At 44.3% G+C, this 25,770-nt stretch overlaps 1 protein-coding gene across 1 annotated transcript in view; it reads left to right on the top strand.

Annotated features, from left to right (window-relative positions):
- Nucleotides 1-18,987, top strand: part of ube2o (ubiquitin-conjugating enzyme E2O) — a 40,184-nt gene extending 21,197 nt beyond the window's left edge. The window contains exons 8-20 of the mRNA XM_072683398.1: nucleotides 1,362-1,512; nucleotides 2,182-2,290; nucleotides 2,547-2,874; nucleotides 5,153-5,307; nucleotides 5,409-5,521; nucleotides 6,107-6,229; nucleotides 6,336-6,425; nucleotides 7,260-7,536; nucleotides 8,416-8,886; nucleotides 9,410-9,546; nucleotides 10,166-10,369; nucleotides 11,154-11,211; nucleotides 12,689-18,987. Coding sequence (XP_072539499.1) covers nucleotides 1,362-1,512; nucleotides 2,182-2,290; nucleotides 2,547-2,874; nucleotides 5,153-5,307; nucleotides 5,409-5,521; nucleotides 6,107-6,229; nucleotides 6,336-6,425; nucleotides 7,260-7,536; nucleotides 8,416-8,886; nucleotides 9,410-9,546; nucleotides 10,166-10,369; nucleotides 11,154-11,211; nucleotides 12,689-13,452 — 2,980 coding nt within the window. The 3' untranslated portion in view covers nucleotides 13,453-18,987. The remainder of the gene's footprint in view (nucleotides 1-1,361; nucleotides 1,513-2,181; nucleotides 2,291-2,546; nucleotides 2,875-5,152; nucleotides 5,308-5,408; nucleotides 5,522-6,106; nucleotides 6,230-6,335; nucleotides 6,426-7,259; nucleotides 7,537-8,415; nucleotides 8,887-9,409; nucleotides 9,547-10,165; nucleotides 10,370-11,153; nucleotides 11,212-12,688) is intronic.
- The last annotated feature ends 6,783 nt before the right edge of the window (nucleotides 18,988-25,770 follow it).

Raw genomic sequence — 25,770 nt, 5'->3', positions numbered from 1 at the left:
ACTAGCTGTTCCACCTTGTAGGTGTAAAGTCAGAGGCAGAAGCTCCATGATCTGCTGCTGCACAGTTTGATGTTGTTGGTTAGGCTCTAGACCTTCATCAGTGCTCACAGGACGCTGTTGGCTGGATATTTACATCTGGTTGGTGTGGTGGTCAGTCCTGAGGGGCCAGAAACAGATGGACTACAGTCTAGAATTGCAGAACTACACGCTCCCTCTCCATCTAATGTTAAGGCTGGTCGGTGTACATGCAGTACCCGTGGCTCCATCCGCTGGTGCTGTTCAGTCTCTGGCTGCAGTGCAGTACTGTGCGGCAGGCCTGTTATGAAGTTTCACACTTCGCTGCAGTCGTGTTTTAAAGGACGTCCTGCAGGAACATACGGTCTCGCTCTCTGTTGGGTTGATTATGAAATCAGCTGATTAGAATTCCACTGCTGTAATATCGGATGGCTTTTTGGAGCTGGCCTGCTAAGACTCATGAAAAGCCATCAGATCTGTTTTGATCGGATTAAAGCATTCGTGTTGAAGCACTGGCCACTGCAGTGGGCTCAGGCTCCGATCTTCCTCACCATGAGTGAAGCTGCAGGGTAATTAAGTCGTTCCTTACAGCACTAGGAAAATGATGTAGTTGGATGTAAGAATACAAATAAATGAGTAATAATAACAGGCTATTAAATGTGATCAGATTGTTCAGACAGATCAGACAAAGCCACTATTATAGAACTTTATAAGGAAAAATAGTATAGTGTGTGTGTGTGTGTGTGTGTGTGTGTGTGTGTATACTATATAATAGTATGCCAAGGGTGTTTAATTAAGGGTAATAAGAGTGTATCATGCCAGAATGCTTTGCTGTGGAGCATAGCTGTGAGGATTTGATTGCATTCAGCGACCAGAGCATTAGTGAGGTCATGATGTTGGATGATCACCACCCCACCTCATCCCCAGTTTCTCCTCCCCAACTAATCCCAAAAATATTAGATGGGGCACCATCCATCATTCCAGAGAACACAGTTCTCCCACTGCTTAAAGCTGGCTTGGTGCCAACAGGTATATCTAGGTTTATCTACTCCGGTTAGTCCTATTCTATTGGCAGTACTTCAGGCACTATTGGCAACAGGCACTAGGCGAGCTGTGAGTGTGTGCGCTAAAATAGCTGAACTCGTCCATCACAAGAGGTGTCCACTAACTTTTGGACATATAGTGTTTAGTCTTCAGTAGTCTGTTGTTCGTTAGGGCCGTCTGCGCCCGGGGTAGGGGCGTCTGGGGCGGTTAAGGCGAATGCCCTTGTTGAATCGTTGCTCTGTCAGATCTTGTAGTTACCTGAGGTTATTTGATAGGGTTGTCTTCTGATCTCTCCTTCGCAGAGTGAAGCGCCTGGGCTACTTTGACCACACGCAGAGGCAGCTGGGCGAGAGAGCCCTGTACGTGTTTCCTGCTAAAGGCGATGCCACACGCATCACCTGTGAGGGGCCAGAGGGCGCACCTGTCCTACCTGAGGACCCGGTCATCCGCAAGGTGAGAATGTTGGAGCACTCTCACACTTTCTTCTGCTTCTTCTTCTTTTTGGTCTTTTTCATCTTGGTCTTCTGCTTTGTCTCGGCCGTCTTCTACTTCTTGGTCATTTTGTCTCGGCCCTGTTGTCTTGGTGGCTGCAGTGTGACTGTGCATGGGGGTCCCAGTAGTAAGTGCAGGGTGCAGAATGTGTTTGTGTAGGGAAGAGGTGTGATGATACAGATGAGGTCCATAGTTATTTATTCAGCAGCCGAATTGCTTGATAGAAGCTGATAGTTTTGCCAGTTTATTGGGTTAATTATTTATTTAATATATATCAATAAATTGCTGATGTGGATTGTGTGCCTGTGATGCTCTCTGAAACGTGAACTACAGCACATTCCCGGTTTTGAGGTGGTTAGCTGTTGGTGCTTGTTGGTTCCTGTGCAAAACATCTACTACAGGCATCAAGTATGTCTCTCCTGACGGGCTGCGTTTGGGTAAAAATGAAGCTTTTCCTTTAAGAAGTAAACGGACAGAAATGTTCTACCTGGCAACCGAGCCAAATCAAACACCTTCCCAAAGCGTTGAGCGTGAAAGCGTGATTATGATCAACACCTTCCATCAGCTGCTTAACTCTGTCGGTCAGTGACGTCACTCCCCCTCATCCCCTCTTTTTTTTTTTTTTTTCAGGTGAAAAGGATGTTTAAAAAGCACCCTGGAAAGAAGACCACCGAGAGTGCAGACTCCCAGCCCAACAGCCTCCAGCCCACAGGGAAAACGGAGGATGCAGAAAGTGCAGGTACTGAAACTTTATTAAGTTGCACCCATTGCTGACACAGATGTGCAAATGATGTGCAAGGACTTCTTCCCTGGACAGTAGAGACTGTTACTCCAACAAAAAGCAAATTAATTTAATTTAAGACGAAACAAAGAATGAGCAAGTGTCCCAATACTTTTGTCCATCTAGTGTATCTCTGTAGCTTTTTTACCTGCAAAATACATTACTTACAAATGATGCCCCTGACTCTGTGTTCGTTATTATGGCCTGCTTTCAGAGCCTCCGCGGGACTGTACAGAGGAAGACTCTGCGCCACCGTGCCCCAATAACGGCCCTGTCCCCACCCCTGAGCCGGCAGAGGACGGAGGAGAGCAGGTGAATGTTCCTCATGGCCAGTGGCCTCAGCTGGGCGAGCTGGAGTCAGACGAGGAGCCGGTGGAGGACACGGACGACACCAGCTCCATCACTTCCTCCGCCAGCTCCACGGCCTCGCTGCAGAGTGGCCCCAGCAGAAAGAAGAGCATCCCCCTCTCCATCCGAAACCTGAAGAGGAAACACAAGAAGAAGAAGACCAAGTTCTCTCGGGAGTTCAAACCAGGAGACAGGTGGGTCAGACGTTAGACCTAGATTGGGTGCATTTACACCTGGCTTTGAATGTGTTCAGCTAAATCTGAATATGATCCAGTTACTGGAAATGCCTGTTAATGCAGGGTGTAAAAGGTGTCTATGGGCCCTATCTTCCACCCTGCCAACAGTCTATTCTCACGTTTTCCGCCTGCGGCGTTTAAACAGCAGCGCTACTTGTGAATATATCTACGCTGATGGGTGGGGTGGTCTCGAAATGAAGGGTATTCAGGTCAATTGCTGGAGTATTGCTGCGTATCTCTGCAACGGAAAAAAACATAGGAGCTCCACTAACTGAGAACAGTCTAGGCAGACATTCTTCAACAGTCAGACATTTGTTGCTATCCTGGCAGTGAATTGTCTCTCTACCCCATGCTTTACACCACTGAAATAGCCAAAGTCAGTCAGACCACACCTGGCTCTTAAAGGGAATGGCAAGAGACACGCTGATTGGTTTGTTACTGCACGTTACGCCCCCCCCCCCAAAAAAAAAAAACACACCCATGATTAATTAAGAGACTCAGTACATGACGTTTGAGAGTTTCAAGCCGTGCAAGGAATACTTTCCCCATTATTAGCTAAGATTGCTAAAATAGGGCCCTAAAATTCAGTCTGAAGGTGGAGATTGTTTGACCGGAATAAAATGATAATTTCAATTATTTTAATAAAAAGCAGGCAAAAATGTATGGTACTTTTTCTATTGTTTAAATTTCACGCAAATGTTTTTGCTTGTAGAATTTTGAGACATTAAAACATTAAATCTAGATTGTTAGATTAAAGTCTGATGTTCCTCAGTAACGCAATTTAAAAAAAAAAAGTTTTTATAACCGCGTCTAATGTAGAGCTGGACGATATGGGGAAAATACTATATCACAATATTTAAGGATACGATATTTCACAATGTAATCACTGACCAAATACAAAATTAGCGCCGGATTCCTAAATACTACAGTTCATAGACTGAATACAGTGAATTATACTCTATAACATCTGCTGCTCTTCATCTAATGAACCCAGTCTAATTACACTGTTAGTAATGAAACCTGCAGCTGATCAGTGTTTATTAAGCGCTAACAATAGAAAAGTGCTTTGTTGATCACGATAACGAAATTTATCACGATACAATATAATATCGTCATATTGCCCAGCTCTAGTCTAAAGGCCAGAGAAGATCATTAAAAAATCTGCAGTTTGGAGTCGAAATGTTGGAGTGTGATTTGGAGCAGGGAAGTATTCAGACAAGTCAAGTCAAATTTATTAGTAGAGCTTTTTACAACTGTTAACTGTCTTCACAAAGCAGCTTTACATTATTAGTAATTAGTAAAAGACCCCATTTATACAGATAATAAACGCATCGCTGGACGCCTGATTGTGGTGCAATACACCGATATCTACAACCTGCAGCAGCAGACTTCAACCACAGAGGTGGTTAAAATTGAGTCACAGTGGAGTGAACTACTCCCCTCGTCCTGCGCCGTGCTCTGACAGCTCAGCCTGGGGCAGAGCGAGCCAGTGTTTATTAGTGCTACTGCTCTGTTCTTCCTGCCCTAACAGACCGGACTCGGCTCATTATCAGTTCGTTCGGATTCAGACGGCATCGGTGACAATTAGGACATGCACAGAGACGGAGACTGTTAATTGTTATTTAAAAATTCTGCCATTCGAAATAAATGGATGCAGTATGCAAATTAGCTCTGTGACAGTCCTGACCCGTCACTCATCCGGATATGTTGGTGTCTGTTAATGAAGGCGCTCACATTATTGAGCCACCGAGGAGCTTTAAATGTATTGCCCGGCTAATCGCAGTCACACACTAATATATTATATATATAGACAAAAGTATTGGGACACCTGCTCATTCATGATTTCTTTTGGAATTAGTTTCTCCTGCTTTTGTTGGAGTAACTGTCTCTACTGTCCAGGGAAGAAGGCTTTCTACTAGTGTCCACAAACATTTGGACATGATGTACAAGGTTTTCGCGTGAACGTGACCGTAATGCTGTCCTGATGTACATCCCAAGAGTGGAGGAGATGTCCTAAGTGCTGTAGCTGGAGGACATGAGTGCAGGACCTTATCAGCTGCTGGGACATTTAACACCCTGGACAGACACACACACACCCACACACTCACTCGGACGTTTATTGATCGCTTGTGCTCGTGATGTTTTACAATGTCTCCAGCCTTGTTTGAAATATCAGTAAGTGTCTTTACACACCGTAAAAAGAAAAGAAAGCCCTGACTCCTGTCCTTGTTTGTAGGGTGGCTGTGGAGGTGGTTTCCACGGTTACTTCGGCCGATGTAATGTGGAAAGACGGGCGATTGGAGACGGGAATCCGCTCTAACGACCTCATCCCGATCCAGCACCTGGACAACCATGAGTTCTGTCCTGGAGATTACGTAGTGGACAAACGCCGTGAGTACCGTCCCATCTACCACTCCTGGTGCTCGATTGTGGATGAGCAGAATTTGAGGAGTATTGCAGACAGTTGAACAATTCAATCGATTGATTTGCAGCTCAAGCACTGCAGGACCCTGGTGTGTATGGCGTGATCCAGTCAGGGGATCACAAGGCCAGGACGTGTGCAGTGAAGTGGATCAAACTGAACACTGTAGGAGATGATGTGGAGGTAAGGCCATTTCTTGTTTATATTACACACACATACATACACATAGGCAGTAACCTCCTACAGAAAGTGGAGGTGGTTCTCCATCACTGTGTTCATCATTAGAACATCTCTAAAGCTCTCCTCATGGAGTCTAGTGTTATTTAGAGTTCTCCTCATATCAACACCTGGTTTGGTGGTAAATCAGGGCTTAATGGTGGTAAATCAGGTGAACAACTGCTGCTGCTGATGATGATGATGATGATGATGGAGTTGAGCACATCCTCCACGCTGTGCTGGCTGGACTCGGAGACGTCCAGGAGAAACCTGGAGGAACCAAGCTCTGTTCTTCAGACTAGCTCACCGACAAGATCTCACTACTTTCTTCAGAATGAGAAGCTCTTGTTTCTCCTTTTTACTGGATTTTTACTGGACCTCATACACATATATATATATATATATATATATATATATGCGCCATGCACCACGTAAATAACAGCCAGATTCACAAAAAAGGGAAATGGGAGATTTTCAGTCTGATGAATTGAATTAATGAATAAATTTATTAAAAAATTTTCCCAAAACTTTTAACATTTTTGCGCTCTTCAGGTGCTCGGTGAGGAGGAAGATGTCAGTGTTTACGATATTGCGGATCATCCCGACTTCCACTTCCACACCACAGACATCGTGATCCGGATAGGCAACTCTGACTCGGAAGACTTCAATAATGAAGTAAGATATCGTCAGCGGTCTCATCAGCGTTCACCTTAAGTTCACCTCAAGTTTTTGAACTTTTTGTTGAACGTGGTTCATTCTGTCGTTGCTGATTCGTGTACAGAGGACTGTGGGCCAGGTGTGCAGAGTGGACGTCAGCAGTAAAGTGGAGGTGGTTTGGGCAGATAACTTCAAATCCGTCGTCCTGCCTCAGGTATCCGTTCATCCATCTAAAGATTATTTTCTGCCGGTGTTATACTGTGCCCTAGAGCTGGGCAAAATGACAATGTTTTATCGTATCGTGATCATTTTTCTTTTCTAAGCATATCTAGGAGCTGCACATTTCATTACTGACAGTGTAATTAAACTGCTTTAACTGGATGAAGAACAGCGGCAGTTGAATAAAAATCAAGTGGAAATCATCCAAAAAGTATTTGGATGTTAGTTTTGATAAAAACTGTCCCTACTACGGAAATGTCTGTCGTGAAAATATCGTGATACAATATTTTTAGCATATCGCCCAGCCCTTCTCTACCCTGAGTATCCTCCAAAGGCATCAATCTGGGTGGCAGTATTTTTTTTTTTTTTTTTTTTTTTGCTTGTAGGTCACCTATACCAGAGCTTCTCAAACCTGGTTCTGGAGGCTCCTAGCCTGCACGTTTTAGTTGAGTCCCTGATTTAGAATATCCATAGCCACTTGGAAAGGGCTTTTTAAAGAGCTGGTTGGTGGAATCAGGTGTGTTGGGAGATGGGAGGCAGTAAACGTGCAGGGCTTGGTGTCGCCAGGGCCTCGTTTTTCATAAATGATGATCGAATATGAAATAAATTACTGAAAATCTTAAGAATTCCAGGTATTACTTAAAAAACTCTGCTTGTCCAGTTTATAATATTTATCTGCAAGTAATACAGTAAAAGATCACATTCCAGATATTTAAATGATGAATAATAATTCAATTAATAATAAATATTAAATAAATATTGAAATACTAATTATTTAAGTAAGTTTTATTAGCCTTTCATTATAACACGTGTCCACCTGCTCCATCAGCACCTGTATAACGTGGAATCTGAGATCGAGGAGACGTACTACGACTCTGCAGAGGGCAGCACCAGCGGGGCGTCGTCAGAGGAGTGGGAGGATGAAAGCGATAGCTGGGAGACGGATAACGGCCAAGTGGAGGAGGAGCCCGGGCCGGGGGCAGATGAAGCTCCCCATGCCTCCACTCCCGGCACTGGAGCGCCAGCCGAGGGCAAAACCTCCACACCCACCAGCACTGCAGCCGGCGCTGACGGACTGGGGACGCCCACAGCTGACCTTAACGCAGGTACTGGAGGAAAGGAAAGGGTTCATTCTACATGAATCACAAATACACTCGCGTAGCGTTCTGTGATCTCTGCAGGATACAGGCAGCAGTTAGCGTCGTGCTAATTGGTGTACGTAAGCTTACAGCACTCGTTATCTGCAGTAAGCACCTAAAGAAGCAAACGTCAGACGCTACCGTGCTTTAGCTTTTGGGCTAGGGCGTCACATAGGGTTTTTAATTGCTTGTGTTGATGGACGGTGTAGAGGCAGTGCTGTCAGACTGCATTCCTGCCTCGCCCTCCTGCACTCCTCCTCTGTCACATCATTCGGCTCATGAAGGGCTTGATTTTTGATTTGCTGGTGGGTTGAATCAGGTGTGTTGCAGCAGGGAGAGCGTTAAAGCCTCAGAGAGGGCAGTTAGGCTCACGCTGTCAAGTACCGTCAAGTACCGTCAAGTCAGATCAAGTTAAGGTTATATATAGAGCTCTTAGGTCATTGACATGACGTGATGTGCCAGTGCAGTGTTGAAATTAGAAATAGTTCAATAAATACATGACTAATCTCTTTTAAATTGAGAATTTTTATTTATTTATATATTTTCAGTGCATTAGAATCAATTTTTAGTCTTAATGTCAGGTGGCACAACTGTCTAACTGCACTTCTGTTCTTTAAGTGATGCCATAGAAGAGCCACTTTTGGTTGCCAAAGAACCATGTTTGTAATAAAGATCTGTGATCTCTGTTACAGGTCTAAAGAACCTTCACTTCATATCAAATTCTTTGATCAGAATAAATTGATTGTGATTGATTATTTATTAATTTTTAATGGAAACCATAGACGATAGAAAACATCGGCCAAGCGCTTTCCAATGTCTGTAGGCTAATCTTCCACTCTTGTCCAGGTGGAGGTGCCCTGCCTGCGTCCGAGGAGAAGCCCAATAAAGAGACCTCGCGGCTGGCCTTCCGCGAACTGAAGGAGGCTCTGAAGATCCTGGAGAGTCTGAAGAACATGACTGTGGAGCAGCTGTGGACCGGATCCCCTACCTCCCCCACCGCAGAGCCGTCAGCCGCAACTGCGGCGACGACGCCAGCCGACGCCAAACCTACGAAGGAGAAACGCTTCCTGGACGACATCAAGAAGCTGCAGGAGAACCTGAAGAAGACCCTGGACAACGTGGCCATTGTGGAGGAGGAGAAGATGGAGGCCGCCGCAGAGGAGGAGAGGGCGTCTGCTCCCGCTGAGCCTCAGACTCCCGTTCGTTCCGAGTGGCCCAGCGACACCCCTGTCCTGTGCCAGCAGAGTGGTGGCAAACCGGGCGTCACCTTCACCAGTGCGAAGGGAGAGGTGTTCTCCGTGCTGGAGTGGGCACCAGGTACTTTTACAATCGCTTCTGAAGCACCTGCTACAACTTCTCAAGCCCTTCTTGAGCAGAACCGGAAAGGGGGGGGGGGGGTTCTGCTCTCTTAGGCTTGTGGGCTGTTCGGCTAATTCGAATATATTTGCTGTGACCCAAAGGTGCTAAAGTCTTGACTGAAGACATGAGACACTGTTTGTGAATACACTATAAATGGACAAAAGTATTGGGACACCGGCTAACTTATTGATTCTTCTGAAATCGAGACTATTAAACCCTTCTAGCCTATGTCTGGCATTAGGCATGGTGCCAGCAGAGTCCAAATCTTCTCTACAGAGACTAGACAAGGTGTGGGTGTGTGTGGGTGTGTCAGCAATGAGTACAACTTAAAGTAACTGAATGCTTTCATTAGAAGGGGTGGCCACATACTTTTGGACATGCAGTGTGTATGTGTTTAGATATGGAAGGTGACAATCTGCCATAGATAAGAGCTCTTATTGTGAGATGTGATGGATAATGTGTGATAATGTGTGGTCTTTAGACACCCACACTTTCAAGAAGATGGAGTTTCAGCCAGCTGAAGCGAAGAAGTTCTTCAGTACGGTCAGGAAAGAGATGGCTTTGCTGGCCACATCGCTGCCAGACGGCATCATGGTCAAGACCTTTGAGGACAGAATGGTGAGTATATCCAATCCAACGGACGATGAGCGTTAAGATAACGAAAATAAAAAAGTCTGAACCCTTCGTTAGAAATCCGGGATACAGGAGGCAGACTCCGGAGTCGGGAGATTGGATCTTCAGTGTTGATGAGTTTATTGATGCACACAGAGATGTAGGAGTACAGCTCGGTCAGTCACGGACAGTCTAGTCTAATCTAGTCCATTCTGATCCAGTCCAGTCCAGTTAAGGATATTTCAGGAGGACCTTATACACATTGGGAACTGTGGGAGGGGAAAGAATGATGAAGAAGAGGAGTTAAATGAGGGGTAAGAGTGGGATGAAGGTGAGGGTACTTGGAGAATCAACATTAGGGGAGGGTTTAATGGTCATCACAAAACCAAATGGGGGCAAGGTGTCGACTCTTTGCAAAGGTGGGCGACTATCAGCACTTTCCAGAGGGTTAACTGTGTTACTGTATATTTGGGAGTCAAACAGACAAAGAAGAAGAGTGACCTCTTCAGGTCGGCGGAGGAAAAGTAATCATCCTACAAACTAAGCAGTACGATGATTATTTGCTGACGTTCTGTATGGCTGAAACCATGAGAAAGTAATGTGGCCCGTGTACGTTCTCTCGCAGGACCTGTTCTCCGCTCTGATTAAGGGTCCCACGCGTACTCCCTATGAGGACGGACTCTTCCTGTTTGACATCCAGCTTCCAAACATCTACCCCGCTGTTCCCCCTCTCTTCCGCTACCTTTCCCAGTGCAGTGGGCGTCTCAACCCCAACCTTTATGACAACGGCAAAGTGTGCGTCAGTCTGCTGGGCACCTGGATCGGCAAGGTGAGCGCCTGTGGTCCTCTTGCTCTTTGCCCTGGAGCAAAAGAGAACCAGTCCAATGGTCATTTTAGAGAAAAAAAACATGTACAATATATTATTTAAATTTCTTATTATTATTAGATAATAAAACTTAAAATACTTTCAAAATAAACACATTTTAGTGACCGGCTGCTCCACCCCAAGTGTGTGAAGCTCCCAGCGGATTATATATATATATATATATATATATATATATATATGTGCAATTATCTGTTTATCTGTAAATAATTTTGTACAATTTGATACAAAATTTTTGACGTCTATTATTTATAGTGTGTGTGTGTGTGTGTGTGTGTGTGTGTGTGTGTGTGTGTGTGTGTATTGGTAATATATCTACATCTGAATGTCTTGCTTTCCCTTTGCTGCTGTGACACTGTCAATTTCCCCACTGTGGGACTAATAAAGGATTATCTTATTTTTGCTTAAAAATAAAGGTGCCGCAAATGGTTCTTTGAGCTGTGCCGTAGAAGAACCATTTTTTGGGTCCATTAAGGTCTGTATTTGGCCTAAAGAACCTTCAACTGACCAGTCACACACTTCTTTTAGACATGGTTCTTTATGAAAACAAAGGAGGTTTTTTTAAGGCATCGCTTAATGAACCATTCGTAGCACCTTTATTTTTAATTTTTTTTTATAATCGGATAAAGTTTGTTTGTTTGTTTGTTTGTTTATTTATGACCTCTTCAGAAATTTGTCTGTAGCTGCAGAAACACACTGAAATAATCAATCTTCTGTTTTGCTTCATCAGGGCACTGAGAGATGGACCAGCAAGTCGAGTCTACTGCAGGTGCTCATCTCTATCCAAGGTGAGCAGAGCTATGTCTCCGTATTCAGACAGTATAATGATGTACAAACTACTTGCCATACAAGGACGTCCCAATCCCAGCCAAAGGTCATCTGCGCCTGTTGTATTGGCTCAGATATTGACTTCTACTGACTTCTATAGATATTGGTCTGTTGCACAATTAACTGAACAAAGCATCTCAAAGAGCCTGTTTACACCTGGCATTATTGGATCACCCGAACTGCATTCGGAGGTGGTCCAAGACGAATCCCGTCCACATTTAACACAATAAATAATTACTGTGGATCTTGGTGTCTCGCTCCCTCTTGCTCGATTCCCTCTCACACTGTTCACCGGCGTATGAGAGCAGTGTTATGGAGTTTGTTCCATTACAGTTTAAATGGTCCTTCAGGTTTTGTAATCGAGCCGTTACTGGATTACAAGAATCCTCTGTTGTTCAGTGATTTTGTAGAACCCCCACGGTTTCTCGAACCATCTCTCACAGATGGTCTCCCAGAGCAGGACCGCGTTGATCAGAAACCAGTGTAAAATGGAGAGGATGTACACCTTGATTTGTGTTTTTAAATTACATTTCTTTTGTTATATTTTTGAACATGCTGGAAAGTAGAATTTCATCTGATCTGGTCACTTTAGAGACTCATTTTAGTGACAAGTGTAAAGTGAATCCGGTCACAGTAGATCCAGATTCAAACCACATGTGTACATGTGACCTGTGTAAACAGGCTCCAAATGGCTGCAGTGTGGAAAAACGCCAGTGTAAACACTCTTGGCGTCACATTTTTGGCGTCCACCTGAAGATAAAATATTGCGTGGATGTTCTGCTTTGCTGGTTGGACCATTTCTCTAAACCCAGCATTTAACAGCGTGTTCAAAACACTCAGAAAAGAGCAGACCATCAGGTCAGAGTGTAAATAGTAGTGTGGTTATTAGCGTCTGCCTTCCTGTGTGTTGGATTTTGGTTGGAGCTGAAACTTGCAGGAAGGCAGAGTATCTTCAGGTGGAGGGTCAGAGACCACTGGAATAAAAATGAGGTGATTTTACTGCAGCATTTTGTGGCCAAAGTATCAGGTAGGCTAATCAAATCTGATCAAGGGTCAGTATTAAACACTACTGCCATATTTAAATAATAATAAAAGTAGTTGGGGGAACAAAACCAAAGCACATATAATAATAATTTTATTTATTTAGATTTAATTAATTGTCTTTATTAATTGACGTTCTTGCATATCTTGCCTAAATTATGTTGCTATATTATCTCACACCGATCCGTGTCCAGTGTGATGCTCGCTTCACTATTTAAGACTCATTTTGTGCCAAGATGCTTTTGGCAAGCCCAGATCAGGATCAGCCAACAGTGTTTCTTGGATCAGGACATCCATAAAGTTGCAGCTTTAAAGACTTTATCTATTAAGGACCTCTCCAAATATCTTCTCCCCAAAATGTTGTTAATAATAAGCGTCTCTTCTCTTCTGTTCCAGGCCTGATCCTGGTCAACGAGCCCTACTACAACGAGGCAGGCTTCGACAGTGACCGTGGCCTGCAGGAGGGCTACGAGAACAGCCGCTGCTACAACGAGATGGCTCTGATCAAGATGGTGCAGTCCATGACGCAGCTGCTCCTGCAGCCCATAGAGGTGTTCCAGCAGGAGATCCGCGAGCACTTTGTCACCAGCGGCTGGAGGCTGGTGCACCGTCTGGAGGGCTGGCTGGAGCTGGACGGCTCCGTGTCCGAGCGAGGCCCGCGCTGCTCCGTGAGTGGCCTGCGGGGGGAGCCGCTGGAGGAAATCCCTCAGGCTCTCGCCCACAGCAGCCCCAGCAAACAGGACCTGAGGAGCGAGGAGGAGCTGGAGGATTCGGGCCTCAGCCCCTCCACTGTGGGGCCTGGTGGGCCTCCTGGTGCAGCTACGCAGCAGGACCTAAGCCAGAGCTCAGACTGTGAGGGAACTGCGGTGGTTGGAGGAGCTGGATCGGAGCCTCCGGAAAGCTCCGAAGGGGCATCATCCTGTTTCGGGGCGACCCAGCAGGCCGGAAAAACGGCTCCGGATTCCCAGCCGGCCGTCAGACCAAAAAAACGAAGGAAGAGCTACCGGAGCTTTCTCCCGGAAAGGAGCGGATACCCGGATATAGGCTTCCCACTCTTCCCGCTCTCCAAAGGCTTTGTGAAGAGCGTGCGGGGCGTCCTGCAGCAGTACCGGGCCACGCTGACCGCCGCCGGCATTCCCGAGCGCCCCGAGGACAAATGATCCACGGATAAACCACCTTTTTTTTCCTCGTCTTTCCTGTCCTTTCCTCGCCTCCACCTTTCAAGAGCTGCACTCGGAAACCCCTTTAACCCTTCTGCCAGCAAGGCTACGCCTGCTCCGCTAGCCAATCACGTCTCATCTTTATAGATAGACAGTGTTACCCCAGCAGCCTTTTTGGAAAATGCTTTGTTTGTTTGTTTGCTTTTGTTTGTTTGTTTGTTTGATTGTTTATTCGTTCTCAGCTGGCCAGTTGCCGTGGATACTGGATTCTTTAGCTTCCTGTTAGCGGTTGGAACTGTAAAACACTATTTAGCTTCCGGTGGATCGTAGCGCTGCATACTCTCTGCATCCTGGGCCCCCTTCCTGTTGCTGCGACAAAGACCCCCTCCATCACTCTGGTCTCTCAGGGAGATATGGACGCCTGAAGCGCTCGGAGGATGAAGATGATGGTTTTCTTTTTTTTTTCTTTTTGTTTGTGTGGTTTCTGAAGACTTCTTGCGTGGATTTCTTGCAAGGACGGGAGCCGGAGCCGGATCTTTCGTGCCATTGGGTGGGATGCTTGCAGGTGCTGTCTCTGCTGCCCGAGACCTAAATCTGACCGACCAGCCAGCCATCTGTCAACTGTCAAAGTGCTGAGACACGGAGAGGGTGCACAAACTTTTGCATAAGGCCGTCGTAGTCATCCTTAATCGTCCTTGGGCAAAAAATTCTTAAAAATGTAAAAAATAAATAAAAGAGGATTTAGGGGTTCTCATCACCATTAGCAAATGCAACCCAATGTTGATTTTTGTAGTCCTCTCAGTCACCGAAGAACTACACTTCCCAGCATGACTTGCTCCCCAACCCTTATTTCCTCATGAAGTGCTGCTCCATGTTCCTTTATCATCTTCATCATCATCATCCTCCTCCTGTTTAAGCAGATTACAATCTGGTCAGAGCTGCTTTCTTTTAGAGTTGATGTTGCTGACTGCTGTGCTTTACTGTTCTGCCCCTACACATACACACACACACACACATACACTTCTATGTGCATACAGAATGTTAAAACTGCCCAGTTGTGTGGCCATGGGCCTGTTAACCCCCAGTGATCAGAGCTGGGAACCTTCTTCTCAAGTTTACATGCAGAAACAAGTAAGACACACAAAACTCTGTTGGACTCGTAAGGCTGCAGGTGGTCCGCCGCGAAGACCACTCTGTACAGTGGCTCATGTCTACCTGCCCATCGGCTTCACTGCTCTCGCACCTCGTGTCCTCCCTTCATTTTCCACTTTTATAAAGAAGAGGCTGTTGTGTTTTTATTAAAAGAGGACTCCTGTCTTTCTACACCCCGGGAGGAGCTGGGAGGAGCTGGGAGGAGCTGGGAGGAGCTGGGAGGAGCTGGGAGGAGCTGGGAGGTGCAGGTGTTTTCTGTTGCAGCAGGTCTGAGAAGGTTGAGGGTTCGATTTTCAGCTTAACGATCAGAACTTCAGAGCTCTTGCGCGCCCCCTTATGCCCTCTTGCGTTTTACTTTTTTTTTGTTCTCTGGCAGTTTCTCACACTCTTGCTTTCACTCTCTTGCCTTCTCAAGCTCTCACTCTTGGTGACGCTCTCGCGCGACATTGCTCTCTCTTTTGGTCACACTGTCGCGCTCTCTCAACCTCTCACTCTTGCGCCCTAAAGCTCTAACTCCTGGTGATGCTCTTGGTCACTCTCTCGCGCTCTTCATTCATCTTGCACTCTCAATCTCGGTCACTCTCGCGTTCCCTTTTCTTCATTTTTCTTTTTAACTTTTTCCATTTTCTTACTTTTTTTTTGTTTGTTTTTACTTTTCTGGCTTTGATTATTTTTTTTTTCCTCTCTCTCGTGCTCTCTCTCACTCTCGCGCGCTCTTTCTCTAATAGTATAATGTAAGCTTATTCTCACACTGTCCAGTATATCCACTTTTCTGACATTACACTGGTCCTTTTCATGGCACTGACCCTACAGGCTGTTCTAGTTCTTTCCTCCTGCTCCTCGTTCTCAACCGAAAGAAGCTCTCAGCCATAACCCCCCCCCCCTCCCCATTTCTTTATTATTATTATTATTATTATTTGTATATTTTATTTCTGGTGGAGGCACACTGCGCTCCGAACACCTCATTATTTTCAGAAGCACAATTCAGAACCTTCCCTCTGTCTCTTCCGCTGTCAGAGTGACCTGACTGTCTCGTCATCCCCCTTCCAGCTCCTCTTAACGCTTCGGCTCTTCAGCACTTTCATTTGGTTGATTCCTTTGTTGGTACTCTTGGTGATTTCGGTGAAGAGCGACCAGTACTCTGATGTAGCACAAATCTAAACAAGGAGACTGGTGTTCTGATGCTGGTACTGCGTGCACTTTGTTCTTCTGACCACCAGGGGGCAGTAATGACACGGTACACTTTTATTTAAGCCCACTGTGTGCACGTGAGGACAACGCTGATCTGACCAAGTGGTTTTGTGTTTTGTTTGCTTTCTTGTTTGTTTGTTTGTTTGTTTGTTTGTTTGTTTTCTCCCCTTCTATCTCCTCCAATCCTGATCCTTACCAGGAGAGGACCTGACCACAACCTTCAGAACATGATCAGAAGATCAGGTGGGACGGGACGGTCCTGCAGTTCTGCTCTTTTACTTTTTCTTTTTGTTTTTTTTGGTCATTTCAGACATTACTTTTGTTTACATTTACTTTACGTCAGCAGCTCGGACTGCTAGACGTGGAGGTTTCAGCTGCTGATGGAGGCGGTTTGAGCCTGCAGAGTTGCACCTCTGCCAGAACCTGGAGTTTATATGCGGGTGAAGGTGCAGGTGAAGGTGCAGGTGCACCAAGTTAGATGTTGTGAAGCCCTGCACTGTTTCCCATCGCCATGCTGTAGCAGTTCTGTGCCACTTCTGTGCTGCAAAGGGTTTTTTGGGGAATATCACTGGGGGGAGAACCATTTGTAGTCCCATAAAGATCCATGTGTGTAGAGATGTGAAGCTTTTTAAAGGTTTAAAGAACCGTCATGTGATGTAAAGGTTCTGTAAAGATCCATTTCTGCAGACGTGATTCTTTATGAGGCAACCAAGAGTGGTTCTGTGGAGAACCATTGGAAGCATCTCTATTTTTAAGAGTGTAGATCTTTGAGGAAGGGTGAGGAGAAGGAAGTCAATGTGAAAATGAACAGAGCACTTTTTATTTATTATTATTATTATTATTATATACCATTTTCTTTCTGTATGACCCCTCCACCCTCTCACCCATCATCCCCACCACAGGCAAAGTTTCACGTACGTTCTTGGAAGCCCTCTCTGGAGTTCGGTTTGATGTTGTATTTTTCGTGACTATGAAGGCAAAAGGGTTCGAGACTCTCTGGTGCAGTTTATTGAGGAGGATGGATTTGCATGCTGAGGTTTAAGTGGTTCTGAAGCGGACTGGTTGCAATACGTGATCGTGTGCAGATATTTGTGATGTTGTTGCTGGGAGGATTCCTGGAGTGCGCAGTGTGCGTTTTAATGCCACCACAGATCATCCTCTCGTTGTCGGCTGCACCCTAAGTACCCTTAACCACAAACTAATGGCCTGTGTGTGTGTGTGTGTGTGTGTGTGTGTGTGTGTGTGTGTGTGTGTGTGTGTGTGTGTGTGTGTGTGTGTGTGTGTGTGTGTGTGTGTGTGTGGCTTTTCCAGGTCTGCCAGTGAAGCTTTTAACATCTTCGTTGAGAAATGACGCTTAAAAAGAACAAAAAACACAAAATGGTCTCGTCTTTAATTCAGTAGGATTTGATTTCTAGGGCTGCACGATACCGACAGGGCACTAGACGCAGGCCGATCTTGACCTTGATCTGCATTATTTGCCCCATAGGTCCCATAGGTATCACTTAAGCCTGCAGTTTTCTAAATTGTAATTATAATAAAGCCCATTTCCAACCATGTCGGTCTTGGAACAGACAGACAGAACAATTAGCGTTCCTGATGTAGCTTCTTACGTTTAACCTCTGCAGCTGAACACTGAGAAATTTCATCAGGAAAACCTGCTTTTTTGTAATTTTCCAGGTTGTGTATCTTTAATTCGTGGGAATGTGTTTTCTACAACCTTTCTAGAGCTGTACGATACAGACCGAGCGCTAGAGTTGCGATTATATTGCTGCTTATGGTCGACGATGAGCCGATTATTGATATTCCCCTGCATGACTTTGACCAGTAGAAGTCTTCAGTTGGCTTAAGGTACCGCCCAGCACAGTTCTGACCACTGTGATTGGTTGGTGGGATTGTGAAGCACCGCTAATACCAAATACTAAGCCATATATTCTTCAGCTGTTCTAGAAATCGAATAAAGCCCCGTTTAGCCGTCTTCCCACTCCTGTCGATCTAGAACAGCTTCTTAATTAGCGTCGTCCCGATGCCGCTTCTTAATTGCGATTGATTGGTTTGTGGGATTTTGTTCATTTGAATATTGCAGCTTTTTATAGTATCAGTATTGACAAACCACCAATTTAATGACACTCAAAACTGATTGATGTATCGTGCAGCCCTGAGCTTGTTATGCAGGTGCTACAAAGGGTTCCTTTGGTTCCTGTGGCTCCATAAAGAACCTTTCTTTTTTTTTTTTTTTTCTAAAATGGTTCTTTATTGAACCAAAAGTGGTTCCTTCTTTGGCTTCGCTCACAGAACGCCGTGTAAGACCTTGTTTGGAAGAGCGTAGCGGCCTTTTCTAGAGGGCCGGGGCGTTTATGAGGTTAATAAGGCCCAGCTGAGCCGTCTTTCCAAGCCTATCGATCTGTATTGGCCAGATAACAGTTTTCCTCTTGTTAAGCCTCAGCAGCTTCGTTTAGAGCAGGAAAGCAGGAAAGTGCTAAACTGAGCTTGACTCCAGACCGTGGAACCTGACCCAAGGTTGTTTTTTTTGTTTTTTTTTCTTTCTTTTTTTTTTTTTATTAATAAACTAATTTATTAATAAACTAATGTGACTGACCCTGCTGCCCTGTTTACCGGCCCCTCCAGTCCCTTTGCAGGGTTTCGCAGCTCTTAAACAAATGTGAAGCCAAGTGTGGAAGAAGAGGAGATCGGACATGAAGCGCACACAGAGCTCTGAGCTTGTTGATGTTTTTGGGTTTTTTTTTTTATTATTATTATTATTTCTGGTTTGTTTTCTTGTGTACGTGTAAAATAATAATCAGTTGAATCATATTAAAGAGAGACAGCCAAAGCATGTAAACATGTTGCTTTAAGCCTTAAACGGCTACTCACAAGACTTGACTGTACGATGTAAACATTTCCACAGTGGCCTGTTATTGGTAAACAAATAAAAAACAAAGTATGATTTGTAGCCTGATTTCCTCTGTACAGAAGTCATGACTATATAAATATATAGATTATATATTTAACAGAAACGTGAGTTCTAAAGTGGTAATGTGAATGCTTGGGGCATATAAATTGCTGAGTGTGTGTGCGCGCGTGTGTGTTATTGTATTATTATTATTATTATTATTTGTTTTTTTCTTTTGGTTAATTTGTAATTTTTTTTAATGATTTATTTTGGTTGCATTAAAAAAAAAAACATGTATAAAAACGAAGCATTAAACTCTTTGCGAGCAGAACCACCGAGACGGACTGGGGGTGTTTTTGTTTAGTTTTTATGTTTGTTTATTTTTTTTTGTTTTGTGTTTGACCTATAATTAATTAAAATCTGAAAGCAGCTTTTATTAAAACTCTCCAGAAGGTCGATTAGGAAAAGTGGGTATTGTGCAAAGTGCAAAAATACACCTCCATCTCCTCTGTCAATGTAAAAAAATAAAAGAATAAAATAATAATAATGATAATGATGACTTCAGGTAAGGGGCAGGTGAGGTAGCGGTGGACTTAAACGAATGCATTGTTGTCCATTACCACCCAAATAGAGCAGTTCCCTGAGTGGAGGGCAGCTGCACCACTGCACTGACCACTGGTGTACAGGAATGACCTGCGGTTCTGTAGAAAGGGCGTAATGATACTCCGCATATGCGCCGCTCTGATTGATACGATAGAGTCTCGATACATTTTCTGATAGTTTGATATTTTTGTTGGAGTTTAAGGAGCTACAGAGCTGTAATTATTCTCTGCATGGGTTTAGGGGTCTGCACAGGCCTGCGATTTAAGCCCAAATCCAATCAGGCCTGATGCTCATACTGCTCAACCGAATACATGCAGACTTGTTGCTCATTGCTGAAGTTGGCAGTTTCTCCAGTTCAGTAAGTCATGTCGATCTGATGAGATGTTTTAGTCTCAAATGTAGGTTCAAATCTCGCTTTCTTGTAGGAAATGATGCGTCTGGGGGAAAGAAAACGTAAACCTGATGCCGGTTTCTGAACGTTTGCGCTTTAGTCGGGTAGCGAACCCTGGTGAAGTTGCAGGTCTTGATGTCGTATATAGAGGGAATACGGAGAGGGTTAAGGGCCTCTGTGAGCCCACACTTCATTACTGTGACAATTCACATCAGTGTCATAGGCCCTAAAATAGGACCCTGTGAGACTCCTCATCAACCTAGGGGTGAAGGGCCTAATAGTAGTAGAAGTTTAGCAGACATGGCTGACATCGAACCCACGAATTCTGCTGCCCACTGACTTCCATTAGAAGAGATTTTTGTAGTACTGGTAAAGAAGACAAAGTAAAGCAAGCTTGTGTTGTTGCAGATCAAATAAACTTTAATCACAGTGACAGCATAATTAAATTATTATTAATAACAATCATAATTATTATAAAAGGAAAAACATTCAACACCATTCAATGCCTTTTGTTTGTTTATATTTAAGCCAGGCCAGGCCAGGCCAGCCTTTCATCCTTCACCACTAGGGGTCACAGCAGTTTCATAAAGAGCCCTTTTTGAACAGATATTTGCATAGCTGTGTTTAAAGACACACTACAGAGCACAGGACAAACACAGGACCAGAGCTGATCTGACACGGCTTTGAAAAATCCATCATCATCATCTTCATGATCAGCCCTACTGGGAGCACGAATGAGCTACCCCACGAAAGCCTAAAGACCACCATCTGAGTGACTGCGTTGCCCTGCTGGGGCTCTTTGCTCTTTAAAGGGGAAGTCCAGTCCAACATAAAAAGGTAGCCTTTGTTAAATCTGCAGGAAATCTCCACCAAATCTGGCGGACATGGCTGACATCGAACCCACAACCTTGTGAGCAGTAACCCAGTGCTCTAACCACTGACCCAACACTGCCCACACTTCATTACTGTCACAATTCACATCAGTGTCATAGGCCCTAAAATAGGACCCTGTGAGACTCCTCATCAACCTAGGGGTGAAGGGCCTAATAGTAGTAGAAGTTTAGCGGACATGGCCGACATCGAACCCACAACCTTGATGATGTAGCTTGAAGGTGAAAAGGAGGAGGAGCTTGTGGAGAACTACAAGTGCTTTGCAAGTGCTAAAGTAATACAAAAGGGTCAGAACACAACTAGGAGGTGAAATGCTAACGGATGCAGGTGTGCGCTACAGAATAGCGGTGAATAACATTAAAATGTTAGCCTAGTTTTTGGGCCGGAATGTCTCTTTACAGCATACGATTCTTTGATATAGGCCTTGATCTCAGCATTAGGCATGTCGCTTAAAGCGGAAATGGCTATGAAATGACAGTGCTTTCGGGTTCGACAGCTTTCACCCGGAATGATATATGGCTATAGGTAGCAAACCAACCAGCTCAGATGCACTTAGGAATGCAATTAAGAAAAATGGCAAAGCAAAAACGGAGGCCTGATGCTCATACTGCTCAACCGAATACATGCAGACTTGTTGCTCATTGCTGAAGTTGGCAGTTTCTCCAGTTCAGTAAATCATGTCGATCTGATGAGATGACATTTTGGGGAGGAGGGGTTTTGGTCTCAAATTTAGGTTCAAATCTCGCTTTCTTGTAGGAAATGATGCGTCTGGGGGAAAAAACATAAACCTGATGCGGGTTTCTGAACGTTCTGATATTTTTTGGGTCTTGCTTGGGTCGGGTAGCGAACCCTGGTGAAGCTGCAGGTCTTGATGTCGTATATAGAGGAAATACAGAGAGGGTTAAGGGCCTCTGTGAGCCCACACTTCATTACTGTCGCAATTCACATCAGTGTCGTAGGCCCTAAAATAGGACCCTGTGGGAATCATCATCAACCTAGGGGCGAAGGGCCTAATAGTAGTAGAAGCTTAGCAGACATGGCTGACATCAAACCCACAACCTTGTGAGCAGTAACCCAGTGCTCTAACCACTGACCCAACACTGCCCACACTTCATTACTATCGCAATTCACATCAGTGTCATAGGCCCTAAAATAGGACCCTGTGGGACTCATCACCAACCAAAGGGTGAAGGGCCTAATAGTAGAAGCTTAGCGGACATGGCTGACATCAAACCCACAACCTTGTGAGCAGGAACCCAGTGCGCTAACCACTGACCCACTAATTCTTTGATATAGGCCATGATCTCAGCATTAGGCATGTTGCTTAAAGCGGAAATGGCTATGAAATGCCTGTGTTTTAAGGTTTGACAGAATGATATGGCTATAGGTAGCAACTTACGAATGCAATTAAGAAAAATGGCAAAGCAAAAATGGAAATTGCGAACAAAAATAATTGTATATGACTTTTACGACAACAGTACATCTATTAAAGGTGCGTTTCTGTGCAAATCAGCAGTACAGGCTACGTCTACTTGGTCATTCATCATAATTCAGTGACCGGAATGAAGAAGAGCTACTGAAGATTATGCTTTTATTAAAGCATGGGATGAAGTAAAAACGAAATATCCCTTGGAAAAAACTCTGTAAATCAAAACCCCAGGCTTTAAACCCTGAGAAAATCAAAACACCACAAACACACACACACACACACACACACACACACAAAACTGAAGGCCTCTAAGGGTCATTCCCAAAGGAAATCCATAAGGTCGTGACCCCCGGCTGATTCCACAGTGAATACAGGAATATATTTGTGGCCTCAGTGTGAAGAAAACACCTCTTGTACCTCGAGAAAGTGCTGGAACAGAAACACAGGCTAGGCTAGGTGTCCAGATCCACACTGGTCAGTGTGCCGGCTCGCCCACTGGCCCGCTGCACTACAGTCTTCCCTCAGACCTGCTGGGCTCCTCTTAAGTGCTGGTCCTAGGCGTAAACAATCAGCTAGGACATGGCTGGTGTCTGAAGTTCTGATAACACTACAATTAGCAGTTCACAACATTAGCCTTACACACTACTTGGACGAAAGTATTGGGACACCTGCTAAATCAGGGTTTCTTCTAAATTCTAAGTGGATCCTGCTTCTGTTGGAGTAACTGCCTCTATTGTGCAGAGAAAAAGGCTTTCTACTAGATTTTGGAGGAGCATTGCTGTGAGGATTTGATTGCATTTAGCAATTACAGCAACAGTGAGGTCAGTATGTTAGATGATGGTGATCACCACCACACCTCATCATCCTCAACTCCCTAACTCCTCCCTGGATGGAGCTCCACCACCATCCTTCCAGAGAACACAGTCCTTCCACTGCTCCACAGCTCAATGCTGGGGGGCTTTATACCCCTGTACTAGTCCACGCTGGAAACTTTATAGGAGGGATAGAGTTTAGGACCATTTCTATTGGTGTACTAGTACTGAAATGTATTGGGCAACAAGTAAGTTTTATTACATTGTACTTAAATATTATTATTATTATTATTATTATTATTTATATCATACTACAGTAGCAATAGTACTATATCACTATATTACTTTGAAAGGGTCATATTATGAAAAACTATATATATATATATATATATATATATTCACATATATGTAGTTTAGGCCCGCCCACTGACGCTGAAGCTATAAGGAGTGTTTCAGCCTGGACTGCTTTTGAATGAGGCACAATATAGGGCAACCAATCAGAACAGAGCTTCAGTCTTAAAGGCACAGTAACAAAAAGGCCTGTTTAATTCTAAGAGGTGAAAAGAAAAGACGTTGGAAAGTGGTTGTGTCAAAATGAATCATTTTTAAGCTTTTTTAAATTAAATTATTAAAAAAAATAATTCATAAAAGCTCTAAAGTTTGTAGAAAATCCATAGAAATGTTGTATCTGAAGCTCAAAGGAAAATTAAAATGCAAATACAATTTGAGATGTGGGAACTTTAATGCTACTATAATATTCTAAAATATTACAATAGCTAAGTATTACATTACCACAGTCCTACAGAGTTACAGCACAGGTCTGTATTACTGTAGTAGCACAGTATACGTTCCAGTGTTATTTTAATAGCTGTGATATTTATATATTATTATTATTATTAATGTATATGTTAATAATTAGACTTATTTTTAATGCTATCAGACTTAAAATCAGTCGCTGAAGGTCAGGGGTCGATGTGTGTGGGGGGTTGCAATCAGAGTATAGCAGCTGGGTCTTTAGAAAGGGTGGGGTTGTGTGAGTGTCTGTTTGGGGGGGGAGGTGTTACATGTGGACTCCTCTGCAGTGCTGAGTGATGGATAAGGAAGAGTGTGTGTGTGTGTGTGTGCGTGTGTGTGTGTGTGTGTTTGAGAGAGAGAGACCTCACAGTCTGCAAATCAATGCCAGAATCCTGCATCGCTCTTTCGTCAGCCACGCCTCCTGCAGCCTCATCGGCTGGACGTCTGAGAGCCGCAGTTTTCAGTCAAGCAAAACAAAGCGATTCTGATAAGAAAGGGTTGGTAATAAGTGAGGAATGTTTGGAGCGCAGTCGTGTGCGTCAACACTCAACGCTATTAACAGTGCATTTGTTAAGCGGTGCTGCGTCCACTTAGACGTCCACTTTTCCGCAGCCTTGACCAGTGCTGGACTCAATCGAAAGGAGATCAGTCACATGACGAAAGCTACTACCTCAGTGCCGTCAGGCGTGAAGCCTTGGCCTAATTATTAGCCTGAAGTGAGAGAGGTAGGGGATATGCTGTGGCTCTCCAAGCTAGAATAGCATTGGTTGGTTGGTTATACAACACCGTACTATAAGTATTGCTAATTAGTTGTAGCGACTTTGATGGAAAACAAACAATTTGACATTAGAATTGTTCAGATTTGTTTAAAATGTAAAAATCGTACAATCTAACGAGTACTATTCCGATCACGAAAGCAAGGTTTGTGTCTGGTTAACGTTTTTACACAACAGCACAATCCAAACAAGCTGTGTCACGCTTTGTAAGACATTCTTTTAGTATAGCGTAGCAACACTTCTCAACATTTCTTGATTACCGGAACTGTAAAAGTGTGGGAAACCTTATTCCACAGGCCCCCTAGTGGCCATTCTGAAATTGTCTGGTTGAATATATATTCTTTACGGGCCACCAAAGGATTTACGATGCTGCACATAGTAAAACAGACCACCAGAATCAGTGTCATCATTTTACTGCTGTAAAAAAAAGATGAGGCGTTCGTTCACGTTCTTGCTGGATGCACTATGTTTTTTACCATACTGAATATTCGCTCGTTCAGAGCGCTTATTATGTTTTTTATCAATCAGAGAAACGATAAATGTGAGTGATTCCTTTGTTTTCTTGTTCAAAATGAGAGTTTCTGTCAAAATAAAATGCAGCGACCAAAGCAGTGAGGATCTTGGGATGTGGTCACTTGGATCAGAGGATCGCTGGTTCGTATCCCGATCATGCTGCTAGCCATCGGCAGCCTGGGCCTCGAGACAGCGCAACTGGCCTTGCTCTCTCTAGGGTGGGTAGATGGCGCTATCCCCCACATCACACTAGTGATGTGACAGCGCTGGCCGTCACTGGCGTCTGCTAGCCGGTGTGTCCGAGCCGGATATACGGTGCTTCCCTCCAGGCTCGTTGGTTGGTTGGTTGCCTGGTGACGTCGCATCGACGACAGTTTGGAAAAGAGGTGTGACTGGCTGTGCAGGTGTCGGAGGGGGCGTGTGTTGGTCTCGCCCTCACTAGTGTCTGGGGTGTTACTTGTGATGGTTTGGGGAGGGGGGGGGGTGTGTACGGGTTGGGCAAATGATGATCTAAATTGGGGAGAAAACGGGTAAAAAATCTGAAATAAATAAAAAAAGAAAAGCAAATTATGAACGTTATGAATAGACCCTGTGGCCCTGTGGAAGAAACGTTAACGCTTCTTGAATGGATACAGTTCGGTGTGACTTTTTGTGACACTGAACTAGCAGAGAAGAAAGTCCTAAGGCTGCAGGTGTTTTGCTTTTTTGGGATAAAAATAAACTTTAGTTAACCTTTATCTAGAAAAATATCGGATTATCTGACGTCTTTATTAGCATTGTTATCTCTGAGTCTAAAGGACCGTCCTAAAGGACCGTCCTAAAGGACCGCCAGAAGCATCCAAAGGCAGTGTGTTCCAAACTGGGGTTCAACCTAA

The sequence above is a fragment of the Salminus brasiliensis genome, chromosome 7 (assembly GCF_030463535.1).
Source record: "Salminus brasiliensis chromosome 7, fSalBra1.hap2, whole genome shotgun sequence".
NCBI lineage: Eukaryota > Metazoa > Chordata > Actinopteri > Characiformes > Bryconidae > Salminus > Salminus brasiliensis.
The sequence above is the reverse complement of the archived record's forward strand: the minus strand, read 5'-3'. Positions and strand labels throughout refer to the sequence as shown.